Source organism: Salvelinus sp. IW2-2015, linkage group LG11 (genome assembly GCF_002910315.2).
Source record: "Salvelinus sp. IW2-2015 linkage group LG11, ASM291031v2, whole genome shotgun sequence".
NCBI classification, from domain to species: domain Eukaryota; kingdom Metazoa; phylum Chordata; class Actinopteri; order Salmoniformes; family Salmonidae; genus Salvelinus; species Salvelinus sp. IW2-2015.
The window spans coordinates 4,355,281-4,377,326 of record NC_036851.1 but is presented as its reverse complement, the minus strand read 5'-3'; the positions used below and the strand labels follow the sequence as shown (position 1 = coordinate 4,377,326).

The 22,046-nt window shown below is 44.3% G+C and overlaps 1 protein-coding gene across 1 annotated transcript in view; it reads right to left on the bottom strand.

Annotated features, from left to right (window-relative positions):
- Positions 1-21,174, bottom strand: part of arhgap9 (Rho GTPase activating protein 9) — a 79,531-nt gene extending 58,357 nt beyond the window's left edge. Inside the window, 5 exon segments of the mRNA XM_023995843.2 lie at positions 2,202-2,365; positions 5,342-5,566; positions 5,737-5,923; positions 7,497-7,930; positions 20,862-21,174. Of these exon segments, the coding sequence (XP_023851611.1) occupies positions 2,202-2,365; positions 5,342-5,566; positions 5,737-5,923; positions 7,497-7,790 (870 nt within the window). The 5' untranslated portion in view covers positions 7,791-7,930; positions 20,862-21,174.
- Positions 21,175-22,046: the final 872 nt, after the last annotated feature.

Genomic DNA, 22,046 nt, shown 5'->3' with positions numbered 1-22,046 from the left:
TCAAATCAAACATTATTTGCCACATGCGCTGACTACAACAGGTGTAGACCTTCCGTGAATTGCTTAACCAACAATGTACACTGCTCAAAAAAATAAAGGAACACTTAAACAACACAATGTAACTCCAAGTCAATCACACTTCTGTGAAATCAAACTGTCCACTTAGGAAGCAACACTGATTGACAATACATTTCACATGCTGTTGTGCAAATGGAATAGACAAAAGGTGGAAATTATAGGCAATTAGCAAGACACCCCCAATAAAGGAGTGGTTCTGCAGGTGGTGACCACAGACCACTTCTCAGTTCCTATGCTTCTGGCTGATGTTTTGGTCACTTTTGAATGCTGGCGGTGCTTTCACTCTAGTGGTAGCATGAGACGGAGCGTGCTCCTCCTCAGGAGGTAGCGGTCCTGCTGCTGGGTTGTTGCCCTCCTACGACCTCCTCCACGTCTCCTGATGTACTGACCTGTCTCCTGGTAGCGCCTCATGCTCTGGACACTACGCTTACAGACACAGCAAACTTCTTGCCACAGCTCGCATTGATGTGCCATCCTGGATGAGCTGCACTAACAGAGCCACTTGTGTGGGTTGTAGACTCCGTCTCATGCTACCACTAGAGTGAAAGCACCGCCAGCATTCAAAGTGACCAAAAAATCAGCCAGGAAGCATAGGAACTGAGAAGTGGTCTGTGGTCACCACCTGCAGAACCACTCCTTTATTGGGGTGTCTTGCTAATTGCCTATAATTTCCACCTTTTGTCTATTCCATTTGCACAACAGCATGTGAAATGTATTGTCAATCAGTGTTGCTTCCTAAGTGGACAGTTGATTTCACAGAAGTGTGATTGACCTTGAGTTACATTGTGTTGTTTAAGTGTTCCCTTTATTTTTTTTGAGCAGTGTAGTTCAAGAAAGAGTTAAGAAATATTTACCAAATAAACTAAAGTAAAAACGAATAAGTAACACAATAAAATAACAATAACGAGCTAGAGTTGAAGTCGGAGGTTTACATACACCTTAGCCAAATACATTTAAACTCAGTTTTTCACAATTCCTGACATTTAATCGATAAAAAATCCCTGTCTTAGGTCAGTTCGATCACCACCTTATTTTAAGACTGTGAAATGTCAGAATAATAGTAGAGAGAATGATTATTTCAGCTTTTATTTATTCATCACATTCCAGTGGGTCAGAAGTTCACATACACTCAATTAGTATTGGTAGCATTGCTTTAAATTGTTTAACTTGGGTCAAACGTTTCGGGTAGCCTTCCACAAGGTTCCCATAATAAGTTGGGTGAATTTTGTCCCATTCATGCTGACAAAGCTGGTGTAACCGAGTCAGGTTTGTAGGCCTCCTTGTCGCACACGCTTTTTCAGTTCTGCCCACAAATGTTCTATGGAATTGAGGTCAGGGCTTTGTGATGGCCACTCCAATACCTTGACTTTATTGTCCTTAAGCCATTTTTGCAGAGATGGATCGAGGGATAATAAGTAAGAGAGGAAAGAAAGAGAGATGGCCCATCCAGAGACAGGGCTAGATGTCAACTCTCATAAAATCACAACAATCATGTTCACTCACGGAGTGGCTTTTTGAACGCCATCCAAAAACCATCCCGTCTGGACTCTAACTTGGCAGTGGCTGATTCTCGTTTTCATATGAATGGATGTTGTCTCTAACAAAAAAGCTAAATTGTTTATTTGTTACCACAAATCAACATGTTTGTTTTACCACAATCATCATCAGTGCCTGATGAAGGATTATTTCGGTCGGCACCCAGAACCTAATCTCACGTGTGCGATAGCCAGCTACTCGATGCAATGGTATAAACAGTCTATCACAAGAGACTAGATTAGGGATAGCTGTTATTATATAGCCTCATCATTAAGCCATACATGGAATGACAACGATAGAAGAGTTGGCAACAGCACATAGGTGTATGGAATGAGACTAGTCATGACTTCACTTCCCAAACGATGTACATTTGTATCTGAAGTAGCTCTAGTCTCTCTGTCCGTGTGTCTTTCTGAAGTAGCATACAGTAGCTGTTGTCTAATCCTTGTCCTGTCTGTGTGTCTTGGTGTGTTGGCCAAAACCTATGCCTCTTGTCTGCGTGTTCCCTCTCTCTGTGTGTGTCTGTGTGTGTCCTGTCCGTGTGTGTCTGTATCTTGGCCCACTTGGCCCACTTGGCCCAGTCTTACCTGCAGATGGCTGTGTCTGCGGGCGGCCTCTGCCATTTCCCACTGGCTGAGGGACTTGGCAGCACCACCGATGGGCGTGCTCCACCCACTGAGCCCCATCTCGAGACCCATTTCCCTCACCTCGATCTCCTCATAAGGGTTTGGCAGGTTGCTGGAGCTCTTACCTAAAMGATCAAAGTGGGAAAAGGGTATTCAGGCTCTATGTATTATCCTTAATCATTTTAATGTCATGCACGGTGCATTCGGGAAAGAATTCAAACCCCTTGACTTTCACATTTTGTTACGTTACAGCCTTATTCTAAAATTGATTACATTGATTTCTTTCTTTATCAATCTACATACAATACCCCATAATGACAAAGCAAAAAGAGGTTTTTAGACATTTTTGAAAACTTATTTACATACGTTTTCAGACGCTTTGCTATGAGACTCGAAATTTAGCTCAGGTGGATCCTGTTTCCATTGATCATCCTTGAGATGTTTCTACAACTTGATTGGAGTCCACCTGTGGTAAATTGAATTTATTGGACGTGATTGGAAAGGCACACACCTGTCTATATAAGGCACACACCTGTCTATATAAGGTCTCACAGTTGACAGAGCATGTCAGAGCAAAAACCAAGCCATGAGGTCGAAGGAATTGTCCGTAGAGCTCCAAGAKAGGATTGCTTTCGAGGCACAGATTCCAGAAGGACAACCWTCTCTGCAGCACTCCACCAATCAGGCCTTTATGGTAGAGTGGCCAAACGAAAYCCACTCCTCAGTAAAAGGCACAAGACAGCCCACTTGGAGTTTGCCAAAAGGCACCTAAAGACTCTCAGACCATGAGAAACACATTTCTCTGATCTGATGAAATTAAGATTGAACTTTTTGGCCTGAATGCCAAGCGTCACGCTGTGGGGATGTGTGTTAGCGGCAGTGACTGGGTGTTTAGTCAGGATCGAGGGAAAGATGAATGGAGCAAAGTACAGAGAGATCCTTCCAAGATTCACCTTCCAACAGGACAGCGAGCCTAAGCACAAAGCCAAGACAACGCAGGGGTGGCTTTGGGAGAAGACTCTGAATGTCCTTGAGTAGCCCAGCCAGAGCCCGGACATGAACCCGATCTCTAGAGAGACCTGAAAATAGCTGTGCAGTGACACTCCCCATCCAACCTGACAGCGCTTGAGAGGATCTGCAGAGAAGAATGGGAGACATTCCCCAAATATAGGTATGCCAAGCTTGTAGCGTCATACCCAAGAAGACTCAAGGCTGTAATCGCTGCCAAGGTGCTTCAACAAAGTACTAAGTAAAGAGTCTGAATACTTATTATTGTGTACCGTGGACAAGCCACCAGGGGGAGACCCGTCGGAGGGGACAGAAGGACGACCCCACCACCGTGGGGTCACCTCGCATGGAATTGCCCAGGTCAAGAGGAGTCGATGCCAACAGCGGGCCCCGGAGACAAGCTGGGCTACGCAATAAACTACGTCACCTCCTGTTGGGCCCASAGCGAACTACCAGCACCCATGGTCCTGGTGAACGTCGACGGTCACGACACCCACACCTACACTGATGGATTACGGGAGAGTGGTAACGCTCGTACAAGCCCGCCTGCCGGCCCATCTGACCYACCGTGGTGAGGAGATGTRCATCTCCTGTGTCCACGTCGACACCAAGCGGTATTTGACCGGGCAGGCCACCATCGTGARGCCACAAAGAAGCTGCCAGACCAACGAGAGTGGGGACGGACCGGAGCCTGCGCAGCCCGGAAGTAAGCGGTTGCCAACCCTGTGTCTACAGACCCGGATTTGGGGTCCAACGGGGCGCCGGAACCAACCTTACCTGGTGAATAATCCCCCTGAGGGGACAGTTCGGGACCACCCAGGGGAGGATTTGAACTTGAAAGCCGCCGCAGCCCAAGTGATAGCAGTGGATCAGGGCAAAAAGCACACTTCCGGAACCCGCTGGTTCCCCTACCAACCGTCGGAGTGCCGTTTGAACGCATCGCCGTGGACATAGTGGGCCCCCTGGTAATAARGGCCCGAGGACACCGGTACATCCTGGTAATAGTGAATATGCCACCCGATATCCCGAGGCCATTCCCCTATCGGCGGCAGTCTCCAAGGGAATCGCCTGGGAGCTGTTCCACCTCTTCAGCCTGGTGTGCATCCCGAACGAGATCCTGACCGACCAAGGTACCAAGTTCATGTSCCGACTAATGAAAGCGTTGTGTGCTCTCCTACAGATAAAGCAGATCCAGACTTCCCTCTTTCACCTGTAGACGGATGGGCTCGTTGAAAGGTTCAATAAGACGCTCAAACAAATGCTGCGGAAGGTCATCGAGTGGGACGGGAAGAACTGGGACCAGGTACTACCCCACCTAATGATCTCGATCCGAGAAGTGCCCCAAGCCTCCACTGGGTTTTCCCCTTTTGAACTCCTCTACGGGAGGAGACCKCGCGACCTACAGGATCTCACCAAGGAGGTGTGGAAAGCCCAGCCGACCCCCTTACGCAGCATAGTGTAACACGTAAAAAGGATGAGGGAGCGGATGACAGCCATATGGCCAGTGGTAAGGGAACATTTGGAGAAGGCCCAGCGTGCCCATTCCAAGATCTACAGGTGCTAGTTTTAATCCCCAACTTTGCGGTTATAGCCTCCCCCCTTACCAATCTGACCAGGGCCCGCCTCCSAAAAACAGTGAAGTGTCCGGATGAGGCKGAAGCGGCATTCAGGCACCTGAAGGAAGCCCTGTGCTCCCATCCGATTCTCGTGACATATCACATTATGGAAATGTGATATTTCAGGTTTGTATTTTTAATACATTTGCCAAAATCTCGAAAAATCWGTTTTTGCTTTGTCATTATGGGTTATTGTGTATAGATTGATGAGGGGGGAAACAATTTAACCATTTTAGAATAAAGCTGTAACATAACAAAATGTGGAAAAAGTCAAGGGGTCTGAATACTTTCCAAATGCAATGTATTTGGAGRAGCCTTCTATGTAGTTCAAAAAAGAAAAGGCGATAGCGCCACCCATAAAAGGCCACAACAGTTTATTCCAATTAATTGTGCTATTATTTATTAAAAGCTGAAGCATTTTGACCATGAAGTCAAAGCCAGGCTTGTATGTACTTTAATTATCAAGAAAAATCTTACTTCGGGGGATGGGGGCCGAGTGGTCCATGGGGGTCTGGGGGCCCCCAGGGACCATCAGTTGTCCGGTGGAATAGGTAGTGGTGTTGGAGGGGAGCGCAGCGAGGGGCATGGTTGGGAAGTGGCCCCCTCCTCCTCCCAGACCTGGGGTAGGGCTGTGACAGTTGACTCCTCTGAAGGCACTGTGAGAGTTGATGTCCTCCATGGAACGACAGAAGGTTTTGGGCACTGTTGTGGAAGGAGYGGAGAGGGAGAAGAGTGAACGAAATGTGTGTGTTTATTACATGTTCGTATTAGCTAAGGGACCATGGAGATTAATTGACCGTATGACACACAAAACACACACACAACCKCACCCCATTCCACCCCCTCCCCGCACTCACCCCACACRCCCGTACCTGAGTACTGGTTGTTAGAGCAGGGAGAGAGAGATGACCGGGTCAGGAGTCTCATGTTGCRGTGGTTTGACATATTGTTGTTGACATGTTGTCGTACTGACGACAGAGGAGTGATGGGCACCTCCACCACATACGTAGCCGGGACATACAGGGGTTTGGCTTTACTGGCTGCCCCAATCCTCCGAACCTGGTAATCAAAATATATACACTGAACAAAAATATAAACTCAAAATGCAACAATTTCAAAGATTTTACTGAGTTACAGTTCATAAGGAAATCAGTCAATTGKAATAAATAAATTATGCCCTAATCTATGGATWTCACAGGTATGCATCTATTAGTCACAGACACCTTTAAAAAAGTAGTGGCGTGGATCAGAAAACCAGTCAGTATCTGGTGTGACCGCCATTTGCCTCAAGCAGCATGACACATCTCCTTCGCATAGTGTTGATCAGGCTGTTGATTGTGGCCTGTMSAATGTTGTCTCACTCCTTTTCAATGACTGTGTGAAGTCACTGGATATTGGCGGGAACTGGAACACGCTGTCGTACACATAGATCCAGAGCATCCCAAACATGCTCAATGGGTGACATGTCTGGTGAGTATGCAGGCCATGGAAGAACTGTGACATTTTCAGCTTCCAGATCCTTGCGACATGAGGCAGTGCATTATCATGTTGAAACATGAGGTGATGGCGGCGGATGAATGGCACGACAATGGGCCTCAGGATCTCGTCTCGATATCTCTGTGCATTCAGATTGACATCGATAAAATGCAATTGTGTTCGTTGTCCGTAACCCCCCCAACCCCTCTTTTACGCTACTGCTACTCTCTGTTCATCATATATGCATAGTCACTTTAACCATATCTACATGTACATACTACCTCAATCAGCCTGACTAACAGGTGTCTGTTTGTAGCCTCGCTACTTTTATAGCCTCGCTACTGTATACAGCCTCTTTTTACTGTTGTTTTATTTCTTTACTTACCTATTGTTCACCTAATACTTTTTTTGCACTATTGGTTAGAGCCTGTAAGTAAGCATTTCACTGTAAGGTGTTTTATTCGGCGCACGTGACAAATAAACTTGGATTTGATTTGATTTATGCCTGCCTATACCATAACCCCACCGCCACCATGGGGCACTCTGTTCACAACGTTGACATCAGCAAACCGCTTGCCCATACGACGCCATCTGCATGGATTCATCCATGAAGAGCACACTTCTCCAGCGTGCCAGTGGCCATCGAAGGTGAGCATTTGTCCATTGAAGTTGGTTACGACGTCGAACTGCAGTCAGGTCAAGACCCTGGTGAGGACAACGAGCTTGCAGATGAGCTWCCCTGYGATGGTTTCTGACAGTWTGTGCAGAAATTCTTTGGTTGTGCAAACCKACAGTTTCATCAGCTATCCGGGTGGCTGGTCTCAGACGATCCCACAGGTGAAGAAGCCGGATGTGGAGGTCCTGGGCTGGCGTAGTTACACATGGTCTGCAGTTGTGAGGCCGGTTGGGCGTATTGCCAAATTCTCTCAAATTACATTGGAGGCGGCTTATGGTAGAGAAATTAACATTAAATTCTCTGGCAACAGCTCTGGTGGACATTCCTTCAGTCAGCATGCCAATTGCAAGCACATTCAAAACTAGAGGTATCTGTGGTATTCTGTTGTGTGACAAAACTGCACATTTTCGAGGGGCCTTTTATTGTCCCCAGCACAAGGTGCACTTGTGTAAAGATCATGCTGTTTAATCTGCTTCTTACCTGCCACCAGTCAGTGTTCGTCTTCCTGAGCAGAATAAACCGCTCCCCTTCTCGGATGCAGACCTGTCGTCCATCTGCCCCGCGGTACTGGTAGTCATACTGAGCCTCCAACACCACCGTGCCACTGGGGACGCCACACACAGTAGGCACACTCACACTGCTAACACTGCTGCTCACACTGGCACGGCTCTCCCTGCTGGACACACTGCTCACACTGGTAATACTCCCTCTGGTGGAGACTGAGGGCTTGGTGGGTGAGGCTATTGGGGAACGGCGCCAGCTGCCCGACAGCATGGTGGATGGATGTTCCTGGCTGGTTAGACTGGGGCTCAGTGGGGGGTGTTGGGGACAAGGGGAAGGGTGGCGAGGGTGGGGTCACAGGTGACACTGGCACGGGGTAACGGCGGTGACTGTTGCCAGGCCAGCGCCATGCTCTGAAACACAAACAGAACAGAACTGGGTTAAATGTAAATACGGACAAAATATGGCATGCATCACATATCCACACCATTTAATATCATAATCTCAGACCCCTATATTAAGCTCAGATCTCAATACATTTACATGTTAGTCATTTAGCAGACGCTCTTCTCCAGAGCGACTTACATGAGAAATTAGGGTTAAGTGTGTTGCTCAAAGGCATATCGACAGATTTTTCACCTAGTCTGCTCTGGGATTCAAACCAGCGATCGTTCYGTTATTGGCCCAATGCTTTTAACCGCTAGGCTACCTGCCAKCCCTWTACAAGGCCTTAATACACAACAAAGCTGTGTACTAACCGGCAAACAAACGTTACGGATCCACACCATTTCATCGCATAAAATAAACAGTAAGTAGTAATTACGTTACAAAGCATTTGTATTCTAAAAAGAGGGCATTGCCATTGATTTGCAATCCTTAATTTGGTTAACGGGGCTCATGCAATTAGAGAGAGAGGGAAAAAAACAGAGTGTGCTGATCAACCAACCAGTATCTAAATCCTTTTTATCCATGGCATCATCAGACAGCTAAAACTGTCCACCGACCAGCCATAACAACATACACACATTTACAACTCTGCCCTTACCAGACCCACTTACATAACATACCTAACAGAACACCCATTTGAGACTGAGATCCTGAGAGCAGCCCACAGCAGGTCTCCCTCCTCTCTCTATCTTCCCTCTCCCTCTCGCACAGTAACTATTGCACTCAAAAAGGTTTCAAAAAGATCTCTATCTCTCATAATCCACAGCACAGCACAGCAGCACTTTAATTTTTAAAAAAGCGCTGTGAGGCCTGTGTGTTTGTGGCTATGCTTTGCGTAGTTTGTGTGTGTGTGATTGCTGTGTATTTGTGTGTGTGTGTGTGTGTGTGTGTGTGTGTGTGTGTGTGTGTGTGTGTGTGTGTGTGTGTGTGTTTGCTTACGTACGTTTGTGTGTGCGTTTGTGTACTGTTTTAGTGTGCGCCAGCTGACAAGAGTCAACACAGCAGGTAAAGCATCAAAGCTGAAAGTGGATTCCCAATCCCCTCACATATGTGTTCCGAGCCTGGATCCTAGCGTTCTATCTATCCATCTATCCATCCATCGACTATGTCTAGACTTCTATCAGAAGCTCTAGCAGTGGATTTTGAAACAACAAGTGTTTTTTTAAATCTTTTCTTATTTTTTGGGAGGGTGGATCAGCTTTAATATTGCGGATAGATTGTCACTTCCATCAATGTAATTGTCTGGATCATTTCCAATCCACCATATATTTTGGGGGTAAACATATATTTATTTGTATACACACATATACATACACATGCATACACATACATACATACATACATACATAAGTGTTAGATACAAAACAGAACAGAAGCAGGGCCAGCACAAAAACAGGAAACCACTTTCAGAGCATCAACATCCAAAGTGTATGGTGAGGTCATATTTCTCCTCTTTTTCATTTGTTATGACCATGTTGGCCAACATGAAGAGAGAGACAGGTTGGCCAATAGTACGAGCACGGAGAGAGAGAGCCAGGTTGAGACTACTATCTTGTGACACACTATTTCTATAAACATAGTTGGCCAACCCACAGAGATTTGCTTCTGGGTTCTGAGAACTGAGACTAAAGCCCCACACCCAAACAGACAGTGAGAGGGAGAGAGACACATATGCTGGCAGACGGACCCTCAGAGCTGGGGTGGGTGAAGCTGACAGTTAGCTAACCCCCATGCCAGGCTGTGCAAGTTGGAGAGGGCGCCACATGACTCAGGCCTGGCAACAACAACAACAACAGTGGAGAGAGAGAGAGGTGGGGGGGGTTCAGAGAAAAGGAGAGAGAGAGGGAACGAGAGCGAGAGAATGAGAAAGATGGAGAAACAGATAAAGACAGAGAGAGAAATAACGTAGTCCAGCTCAGACAGACATCAACATCCAGATACACTGTAGACTGCATGCACTCTTGTGTGTGTATTATACTGTGAATGCATGCCTGCACAAATTCATGTATATGAGAGACACGTAGATCTAATCACCATGTCTGTGTTGTGGTCAGTCTTGAGGTTAGCTGGTCAGCAGTAAAGATGGAGGGGGTGGGGGGGGTTCTATGATGCAATCTGCCACAGTACTAACATCCCAGCCAGTCAACAGTCAACCTTCCAAAACAATGAAGACACATTGGACTAGTCAGTTATACGTTAGCTCAGCAGCGAGTCTCATCATCTGCTCTGCTTTAGGGAGGATTAGGGGACTACCCAATAGAGAGTTAACGAGGCTAGTGGCACTGCCAACTGACACACACACTAAGGCGCACACAAATGCACGCATGAAGGCATGCACACACAKACACACACACACACAGTCTCWCTCCTAATCCCAGTTGACGGATCTTGGATGAGCTCAGTGAACCCTAGTAACTAATGCTACCCTCCCATTCAGGACCAATTTGCCAGAAGAGTATATGTGCATGGGCCTCTGCCGCCGTGCATGTCTTCCTGAGTGTGTGTGTGTGGCCCCTGTCACGTGCCGCAAACAGCCTAGGCCATTCGCCTCACTGATCATCCAGCCATTGATTATTGTTCCGTGCTTATAGCTCAGAGCTGTCTGAATGGTCAACAGAACCAACTGCCAAATCAACAGAGCTAGGCCTTAAAACTCCTCAACTCTAACTCCAACTCCAACTAGAACAAAGAACACGCAACAACGAACACTTGGGGAAGAAGTGTTATTTGTCACTGCCACTGCTTGGAAATCACATTCGATTTGCGTGATGTGCTGGTTGTGCTATGAGCATAGAAATAGYAAGGGAAACCCCATTAGAGTCATTGGGTCCGAGATGGAATTCTGTTTCTATGGGTATGAGTTATATGTCCTTGGGTATCATGCCTGACCCATAGACCCACAGAGACATAACGCATTCTCTTACTCTATTTTTAATTTCTAGCCTTTCAGAGGAGTCAGGAAGAAGCGGAATCGAGAGAATTGGGAATTTCACACTTTCCACACACTACGGGGTATAGTCCTAATTGCTAGTCTGTCTCTCTAGCTGCTGTTGATGTGCCAGGTATCATGGATTAGCTTAGATTAAATTGTGCTTGTTTTTGTTAATCCACACTCAATTTAAATCACAACTATTAAGTTGATAATTGTCAAAGGATCAAACGTTGTCCCTCCCTGTCATTCCACCCTGCAATGACACTCACTCCTATTTGAAGATAAGCTGTGAAGATTGTCCTAACTGACTGAGCTGGTATATCCCTGCATGGGGCTGTTACATCCCGGGCCAAAACAGCTTTTCATCCTCTCAGCTCTCACTGCTGTGTGAATCATTGATGAGCGGACCAGAGAGAGACACTGAATCACTGAAACACTCTCTGGAGGTGATGCGTCCAAAATGCCACTTTAGTCCCTAAATAGTGTACTATTTTTGACCAGGGCATAGGATTCCATTTCGGGTAAATATGAGTCCCTGTCGGAGACTAGCCTGTCAGGATTACAGAGAGATTGAGGTGCAGGGAGAGGAGCATGATTATTGTAATTGTATTTATTTATACAGGCAATTAAGATGAGAACAAATTCTTATTTACAATGACGCCTGGCAAGTGGGGGAAATGGCGGGATTAAAAGTGTTGGGTAGGATGGTCATCTGAATCAAGGTGAGTTTGGCAGYTGGGGTGAAGGAGGAGTGATTACGATACAGAAAACCAAGCCTAGATTTAACCTTGGCCTGCACAAGCTTGGTTAAAGCTGGAATTCGCATTAGGGGAAACAGCGGCCAATGTTCGGGCCACACATGTGTTATTGTGTTGTTATGAAATGAAGGAGGGCAGAGAAAGCCTGCTGGATGCTCAGAATAATACAATTCAGTGTGTGGTGTGTGTGTGTGTGTGTGTGTGTGTGGTGTGTTGTGTGTGTGTGTGTGTGTGTGTGTGTGTGTGTGTGGTTGTGTGTGTGTGTGTGTGAGAGTGAGATGTGAGAGTGAGAGAGAGAGAGAGAGAGAGGAGAGAGAGAGAGAGAAGAGAGAGAGGAGAGAGAGAGAGAGAGAGAGAGAGAGAGAGGAGAGAGAGAGAGCGACAGGGTGATCTACTTAATACATTTTGTGTGTGCGTGCATGCATGACACAGTGTGGTTTTCTCAATACATTTTGTTAACACGTAGCACTCAGCATTATTGCAAATCTATGTAGCAACCATTCACAACCTGTGGCTGTTACTCAATAAGAACTAAATGACCTGTCTGATTTACTAAACGCCTTTGTGAGTATTATAGCATGTAACTTTCAGACAATATTATCCAAAACCTCACCAAACTATTCAGAAATAGCTTGATTGAGTTTAAAATTGCATGTATGTATATTGGAATTCATAGTGAAACTTGTGTTTGAAACAGATTAATATTATTACTAAGCCAATACTGCATTCTAAAGTTGGTTTATGCAATGTGTTATAATTTAAAATCCTAACTAATGCTTACTAAAATTCGCCAGCAGGGCGAAGGCCATATCAGGTTCAGGCTTCTCTTTTTAGGACCATTAGGGACATGCAGCTTAAGCATTATAGTAAGATTTTGTTCCAAATGGCATCCTATCCCCTATATGGGTCATTCTACAGAAGAGGAACAAATTAGGGGTTGGGYAAAAAAWTCACATTTGTATCCTATTTTTACCAAACTTTCAGCAGACATGTCTTCCAACATACAGTATGTTAGGTAGACATATATACTACTCGCACACTTTGTTTTACTGCATATTTCAAATATTTACCTGAATTCCTTACWACCCCACTAAATTTGTCACTACTAAAACATAGTGTAAACGTTGCAGTAAAGGGAGAACCATGCACAGTAGTGATCATTTTGATTAACCTTCCATAGCAGATTCATTTTTAGAAATTGTATTTGCATACCAAATTAATCGAATAGTAAAAACATGATTTTTAACCAWATTTTTAAAACCTTTACATTGAATTCAGATAGATGTACTCTGTATTGTTCTCTGTACAATGTTCATTGTGGATTGTATGAATATGAAACTTGTTGAGTGACTGAATTACTTATGCCTCTAAATAATTATTTTGGAAAAATAACAGGGTTATCTGCGTCAAGTGTCCATCATAGAGATAAATGGAGATCTCTAGATCGAGATAACTCATTTTAGTATCGACYTTGCCATTGAGAGCTTCKWCCATTTKAAAWTAGTCCGCTGGGTGGTTATTCCTATGGGTTGGGAGTGATCAGCAAATTATCAAAAAGCATTATCTTCTTTAAATTGGGTTGCCTATGGTTAGCAAACCAAAGCCTACGGTAATATCCAGGAGCCAAGACCAAGCTTTATGCCAGGACGTTGGTCCCAAGATTTAGACCTCAAGCAGTTGAAAGACCGAATGTACAGTTGAAGTCGGAAGTTTACATACACCTTAGCCAAATACATTTAAACTCTGTTTTTCACAATTCCTGACATTTAATCCTAGTAACAATTCCCTGTCTCAGGTCATTTAGGATCAACACTTTATTTTAAGAATGTGAAATGTCAGATTAATAGTAGAGAAATGATTTATTTCAGCTTTTTAATCACATTCCCAGTGGGTCAGAAGCTTACAATACACTCAATTAGTATTTGGTAGCACTGCCTTCAAATTGTTTAACTTGGGTCAAACATTTTGGCCCATTCCTCCTGAAAGAGCTGGTGTAACTGAGTCAGGTTTGTAGGCCTCCTTGCTCGCACACGCTTTTTCAGTTCTGCCACAAATTGTCTATGGGATTGAGGTCAGGGCTTTGTGATGGCCACTCCAATACCTTGACTTTGTTGTCCTTAAGCCATTTTGCCACAACTTTGGAAGTATACTTGGGTCATTGTCCATTCGGAAGATCCATTTGCGATCAAGCTTTAACTTCCTGACTGATATCTTAAATTTTGCTTCAAATAATCCACAAAATGTTCCTTCCTCGTGATGCATCTATTTTGTGAAGTGCACCAGTCCCTCCTGCAGCAAAGCACCCCCACAACATGATGCTGCCACCCCGCGTGCTTCAGGTTGGGAATGGTGTTCTTCGGCTTGCAAGCCTCCCCTTTTTACTCCAAACATAACGATGGTCATTATGGCCAAACAGTTCCATTTTTGTTTCATCAGACCAGAGGACATTTCTCCAAAAAGTACATCTTTTGTCCCTATGTGCAGTTGCAAACCGTAGTCTGGCTTTTTTATGGTGGATTTGGAGCAGTGGCGTCTTCCTTGCTGAGCAGCCTTTCAGGTTATGTCAATATAGAACTCGTTTTACTATGGATATAGATACTTTTGTACCTCTTTCCTCCAACATCTTCACAAGGTCCTTTGCTGTTGTTCTGGGATTGCACTTTTCGCACCAAAGTACGTTCATCTCCAGGAGACAGAACGCGTCTCCTTCCTGAGCGGTATGACGGCTGCGTGGTCCTTGCGTACTATTGTTTGTACAGATGAACGTGGTACCTTCAGGCATTTGGAAATTGCTCCTAAGGATGAACCAGACTTGTCTACAATTTTTTTTCTGAGTTCTTGGCTGATTTCTTTTGATTTCCCCATGATGTCAAGCAAAGAGGCACTGAGTTTGAAGGTAGGCCTTGAAATACATCCACAGGTACACCTCCAATTGACTCAAATTATGTCAATTAGCCTATCAGAAGCTTTAAAGCCATGCATTATTTTCCAAGCTGTTTAAAGGCACAGTCAACTTAGTAAAAAATGACTTGTGTCATGCACAAAGTAGGTGTCCTAACCCGACTTGCCAAAACTATAGTTTGTTAACAAGAAATGTGTGGATTTGTTGAAAAACTGTTTTAATGACTCCAACCTAAGTGTATGTAAACTTCCGACTACAACTGTATGTGATCATGAGTGGTCTCCAGACCAAGGCCACTAGATCAAGAGTCCATTGGCCCTTTCTTCAATTGTAAGAAGAAAGAAGAATTGTACTCATATAGAGTAAACTCGAGTACAGTACAATACAGTAGACTAGAGCACAGTAAAGTACAGCACAGTAGAGTCGGATACAGTACGCTACAGTATAGTAGAGAGCAGTAGAGTACAGTACAGTAGAGCACAGTAAGTAYAGTACAGTACATTGCAGTATAGTGCAGTACAGTATGGCACATTAAAGACATCTATGTTTTGGTCAAATAGATGTCAATGTTTGGGCTCTTGGAGGGTTGGAGCCACCCTGCTGGCTATGCATCTTAATACTRTCCACTTTTTGTGGTTCTCTGTAGCTCAGTTGGTAGAGCATAGTGCATGCAACTTCAAAATGGAGATAGCCTCAATGGCGCTGCCCATGCTGTTACATTATTAAAGAATCCCCATAGCTAATATATGGCTTGCTATCTTTCATTTGGACAGATGTACATCTCAGCAAGATATGTGCACCACGTCATTGCTCTCTCTCGCTCTGCTGTGGGTGCATGATATGCACTTTGCCAGCTATCATTCATATTTACAATTGGCTCATTCATCCCCCTCCTCTCCCCTGTAACTATTCCCCAGGTCGTTGCTGCAAATGAGAACGTGTTCTCAGTCAACTTACCTGGTAAAATAACGGATAAATAAAATAAAATAAAATAAATATGGCGAGGGGCTAAAGCTCATTAGTTGAACTGGAATTGCGAGGGGGCTGGCCCACGTGGGGGGAAATGGATCAGCACAGCTTCCAGAAAAACAGTTGCTTTCAAACTAGGGATTTCATAGCTAATTAAGGTAAGACACTAATTATGCAACGATGATCTACACATTGACACATCCAGCCCAAAGCGGGAGTTGCCAAAGTTCTGGAGCATGTCTTTAAGGAACATTCATTCTACAGTCTTTTAATGTGTATGTCTGGTTGTGACATCAAAAGGTGGGACAGCATTTAYAAATATATATTTTCTACAAATAAACAAAACTAGTAATTAGATCCGTATCTTTCGATGCAACAATTGAACAACTCTCAGCACAAATCCAGTCCGGCTTCAACTCATACTGATATTCCCTGCATTTCAAATGGATTTCTTTGTTTAAATCTAACTTTTCAAATCATCAGGGGCGAAAAAAACAGCAGTTTTCAAGAAATGGGAAGAATTAGAACCAACCTTTAATTTCCYGAAGGTTCTGAACTCAAACAGCACTCCAACCATAGACATATAATCTTCCTATGACTCCAGCAACCTGGGTGCAGGCTAGAGAGGCTGAGCCCATAGATACACACATCATTGGCTGAGCCTCAGTCTGACTCCCACAGGCCTCCCTGCCCCTCCCAGAAGCCTGCAGCTCATTCATTGATGTTTCTGGTGAAAAGCACAGAGACCATTGATCCACCAGGGATGGGAGTGAGGCACAGAGCTGTCACAAGCTATCAGCAAAGTCAAAGACCCACTTTCTGCAACAGTAACATCACAGAGAGTGAATCACTCARAGTGTGTGATACCGCCAGGGACCATTGCAGTGCATTAAACCTCTCTGGGTATTGCAGATTCAAACACAGTGGCTACACAGATAAGCACAATCATTTATAGTGTTTAGTACAGGTTCRTAGAAAAGTGTATATGGTATAAACAGTTCAAACATGGATGTCTGTATGACATTATCTCACTCTACCTKTACCTCTCTCTCTCCCCGTCCCTCTCACTGTCTGTCTGTCTGTAGGACTGCAGTAAGACCAGTAAAAGGGTCTAACCTCCTGTCAGATGAAAGAGTCAGTGTGAGGGATTTGGACAGCATGTGAGGGATGAACGACATACAACTACACTAAGAAATTGTGTTTTGGCTGTGAGCTTTAAAAGAAGATCAGTGGAGTGACATTTCGGGGATTTCTGTGGCCTGTCCTGTTGTGGCCTGTGTTACTTCCCTCTCTCTCCCCAGAGAAGGTCACTGCTGCAGACAATCACACTGACAGCACTGAGCTTAAAAACACACGCACACACCTATSCATGCAGACATATGCATGCAGACATAKGCACACACACACACGCACACTGACAGTGACCCTAGTAATTCTCCAGATTACCCAAATATCCCAATCCCAAAACAATAATCCTGTACTCATTACAATCTGAAAACCACTGGCTGCCACACACAAATGATCTCCATAGGACACTACCTCAATCCAGCACAATCTCTTCTCAATAGGCTKAAGACTGAGATTCACCAATGAACCCAAAACAGCATGTTACCAACAGAGTAATCTCAGCACCCAGAATCATATCACCTACTTGATTTTAATGTGAAAAGCAAAGAGACCATTGATCCACCAGGGATGGGAGGGAGGCACACTGTTTTGGGACACTGTAAAGTCCATTGAGAATAAGAGTACCTCCTCCCAGCTGCCCACTGCACTGAGACTAGGAAACAGTCACCACTGACAAATCCACGATAATCGAGAATTTCAATAAGCATTTCTCTATGGCTGGCCATGCTTTCCACCTGGCTAACCCAAACCCGGCCAACAGCTCTGCACATCCCGCAGCAACTGGCCCAAGCCCCACCCACCACTTCTCCTTCACCCAAATCCAGACATTTGATGTTCTGAAAGAGCTGCAAAATCTGGATCCCTACAAATCAGCTGGGCTAGACAATCTGGACCAGCTCTTGCTAAAATGATCCGCCGCCATTGTTGCAACCCCTATTACTAGTCTGTTCAACCTCTCTCTCATATCGTCTGAGATTCCTAAAGATTGAAAAGCGGCCGCGGTCATCCCAGTCGTCAAAGGGGGTGACACTCTAGACCCAAACTGTTCCAAACCGATATCCATCCTGCCCTGCCTTTCTATAGTCTTCGAAAGCCAAGTGAACAAGCAGATCACCGACCATTTCGAATCCCACCGTGCCTTCTCCGCTATGCAATCTAGTTTCCGAGCTGGCCACGGGTGTACCTCAGCCACGCTCAAGGTCCTAAACGATATCKTAACCACCATCGATAAGAGACAGTACTGTGCAGCCATCTTCATCGACCTGGCCAAGGCTTTCGACTCTGCCAATCACCGTATTCTTATCGGCAGACTCAACAGCCTTGGTTTCTCTAATGACTGCCTCGCCTGATTCACCAACTACTTCTCTGAATGAGAGTTCAGTGTGTCAAATCGGAGGGCCTGTTGTTCGGACCTCTGGCAGTCTCTATGGGGGGTGTCACAGGGTTCAATTCTCAGGCCGACTCTTTTCTCTGTATTATTCAATGATGCCGCTCTTGCTGCGGGTGATTCTTTGATCCACCCTCTACGCAGACGACACCATTTCTGTATACTTCTGGCCCTTCTTTGGACACTTTGTTAACAAACCTCTAAACGAGCCTCCACGCCATACAACACTCCTTCCGTGGCCTCCAAATGCTAGTAAAATGAAATGCATACTCTTTCAATCGATCGCTGCCCGCGCCCGCCCGTCCGACTAGCATCACTATCTGGACGTTCTGACTTAGAATATGGTGGACAACTACAAATACCTAGGTGTCTGGCTAGACTGGAACTCTCCAATCCAAAGTTAAATCTAGAATCGGCTTCCTATTTCGCACACAAAGCCTCCTTCACTCATGCGCTGCCAAACATACCCTCGTAAAACTGACTATCCTACCGATCCTTGACTTGGCGATGTCATTTACAAAATAGCTCTCCAACACTCTACTCAGCAAATTGGATGCAGTCTATCACAGTGCCATCCGTTTTGTCACCAAAGCCCCATATACTACCCACCACAGCGACTTGTACGCTCTCTTTGGCTGGCCCTCGCTACATATTCGTCAACAAACCCACTGGCTCCAGGTAATCTATAAGTCTTTGGCTAGGTAAAGCTCTGCCTTATCTCATCTCACCATAGCAACACCACACCCGTAGCACGCACTCCAGTAGGTATATTTCACTGTTCATCCCCAAAGCCAACACCTACTTTGGCGCCTTTCTTCCAGTTCCTCTGCTGCCAATGACTGAACGAATTGCAAAATCACCGAAGTTGGAGACTTACATCTCCCTCACTAACTTCAAGCGTCAGATGTCGAGCAGCTTACCGATGGCTGCAGCTGTACACAGCCCATCTGTAAATAGCCCATCCAACCAACTTACCTACCTCATCCCCATATTTGTTTTGTTTTTCTGCTCTTTTGCACACCAGTATTTCTACTTGCACATCTTCATCTCCACATATACACTCCAGTGTAAATTGCTAAATTGTAATTACTTTGCCACTATTGGGCCTATTTATTGCCTTACCCTTTGCACACATTGTATCATTTCTACTTGTTTATATTTTCTATGTTATGTACTGTATGTTTTGTTTAGCCATGTGTAACTCTATGTTGTTGTTTTTTTGCGTACTGCTTGCTTTATCTTGGCCAGGTCGCAGTTGTAAATGAGAGCTTCACATTTCTCAACTGGCCTACCTGGTTAAATAAAGGTGAAATAAATCAAATAAAAATGATAAGGCTGTCACGAGAGAGGAGACTACCAACAGAGAGGGGAGATCAGCCAATCAAAGGACATGAACTCTCACTAGTCACTCACTTATACACAGGGCAAGCCAAGAGCTTTTAATCAGCAGAAGTTGCAACCCTACTTGGTGGGTATAATCTTTCAAGGCTGTATGTGTGTGCAGTTAGCTATGAGCAGTGTGGTGTGGTGTGTGTGTTGTGTGTGTGTGTGTGTGTGTGTGTGTGTGTGTGTGTGTGTGTGTGTGTGTGTGTGTGGTGTGTGTGTGTGTGGTGTGTGTGTGTGTTGTGTGTGTGTGTGTGTGTTGTGGTGTGTGTGTGTGGTGTGTGTGTGTGTGTGTGTGCCTGAAACTGTGCAGTAACTGTGCAGTAACAGTTAGCTATGAGCAGGCTACAAAATAGCCAGGGAGAAAGTAAATCCTAGGTCTACTGAGACAGATTACCAAACGAAATGAAAACACAATGCGTTTAACTGTTCCCATTCAATTTGATCCTGTACATGCTTTTTTATTGGCTGTACCTTAGTCAAAGTAGTGTAAGGGAAACATGCAAATGTGCAATAGACTAGGCTACAGACAAAAAGGCTTCTCACTTCTCAGACTGCTTCAAAGCCTTTATAGATTATTTGCGTCATKATTTCTTGCCATTTGATCTAAGAAAAACTGAGGGGACGATTTGAAGAATAACACAATAGGTTATTATACTGCAGTGGTGAAATATAGAAGAGTACAACTGAAGATTGGTGATCATCTCAGTGCATCTAAAACCACAAAGCTGAGCTCACACTCCCTACCTCAAAGGACACCACAGTGAAGCTATGCTTGATATCCTGTCTTAAAAGAGACGTGTGTTAGAGACTGAAACTAAGCACACCATACACTACAGGATGTGAAAAATAAGAAGAGAACTCYGTGAAACATTTTACATTCTTGTATGGTAATATGTTTGGGAGGCGGGGGGATTATGGACACTCAAATTTGARAGCACTAACAACTTCTGCTGTATATGCGTAACATGTCAACAACTGGGCAACTTTGAGTTGAGCCTCTATGTAAGGGCCAAAGATGAGATTTCAACCACAAGCCTACACTGGCTCCAGACACCCCGTCAGCTTGAGATCATACATATTGCACCATCATACATAATGCACATAATTGGCTATACTTCACCTGATTTCACATTAAGTATACATAACCCCAGTTTATTTGCTAATGTTAGCCTCTTCATTGTCACTGCATTTAAGTGCATGCAAGCAGCCAAGAAGTTTATTAATATGATTGTTTAGATCTATTTATAACACAACAYTAACATATATCTGTAAAGTAAGAAAAAAGTACAGCAACATTACTTAGAAAAACTTAGATAACTGACATAATTTAAAAGTATTCTTTTCTAAATTACTTTGAACATTTATTTTCATTTTTTTTACTTGCCATATATGGGTCTCCAAATACTAGAACATTTACAAGAAAACCGTTTCTCACCTTTAGGAGGTCGGTGCGGCGAGTGTCATCAATTATTATTGCAATAAAAAAAACTGATCCGGACCATTCAGTAGCGAGCGAACGATGTCCAGAAATTATCGCACTCGCAGCTTCCAGTGATGTGTGCTATTTCTGCCTTGATCAAGTTATCCTCTATCATGTGATGCAGTGAAATCCATTGTAGCTTCACAAATTGGTGAGGGCTTGTTTCAATGTGTATAAAATGTGACCACGGTTATAGATTTGTAATATTAATACRTGTAATTAAACCTGTTGGTTATCATATTAATTCTCGTTCAGATAAAACGATATGTCTAGGTACAGTACATCAACGTAGTTGGCCATCGATTGGCTGAAAAGTCCCATGTGATTTWTCATTAACCAATCAGAATTTGGGGAAGTTAGCGTGTCAGTTTTTGTCGATAAATGTATTTTCATACTGATAGAATTTGTAGTTTTATGTAGAGTCTGATTGCATCGCTTTTATGGATGTGGTATGTTTTAGAATACTACAATATGCGCCATTTGCAAAAGGGAAATTGAACAGTGGTTGCATGAAGTCACCGGCAGTTTCATGCTGTCATATCTTTCTTTATATATCTTGATTTTTCAGTCCTTTAACGAGTCAAATATAGCTACGTATTTCAACACAAAAACATTTGAATAAAGGCGGCCAAATGGAACTGTTCGTGAGTGACGAAATCCGCACTGTGTGGAGGTTTTAGCAGCGCTAGAACGGAGTCAACTGTGAAGTTTAACATGTCAACCACGAAGGTATGGTAATAAAGTAATAAYACCAGGGTCTTATTCTCAAGGTGCCCTGTGAACATGAACACACAATTAAGTACAACATAAAACAAAACAACAACACAATACAATAAATACAACAAGATGAATACAAAACTATTACATATTAACGTTATCTCCCTCAAAAATGTATCTAAACTGTCCAATGGGGACCAGCGAGACCAGATTCAAGATGGCCTGAAGGCTATTCCATGAGATAGTGGCATAAAAACTAAACACATTTTCCCCAGCTCAGTGGAGACCCACGGGACCGCCAGAACTAGCCAGTCCAGAGAGCGGGTCTGAAAATTGCTGGATCTCCAATTAATACTTGAGCTGAGGTAGTGGGGGAGTTTCTGAAGAACCGCTTTATATACAAAACGTAGCCAATGCTGAGCC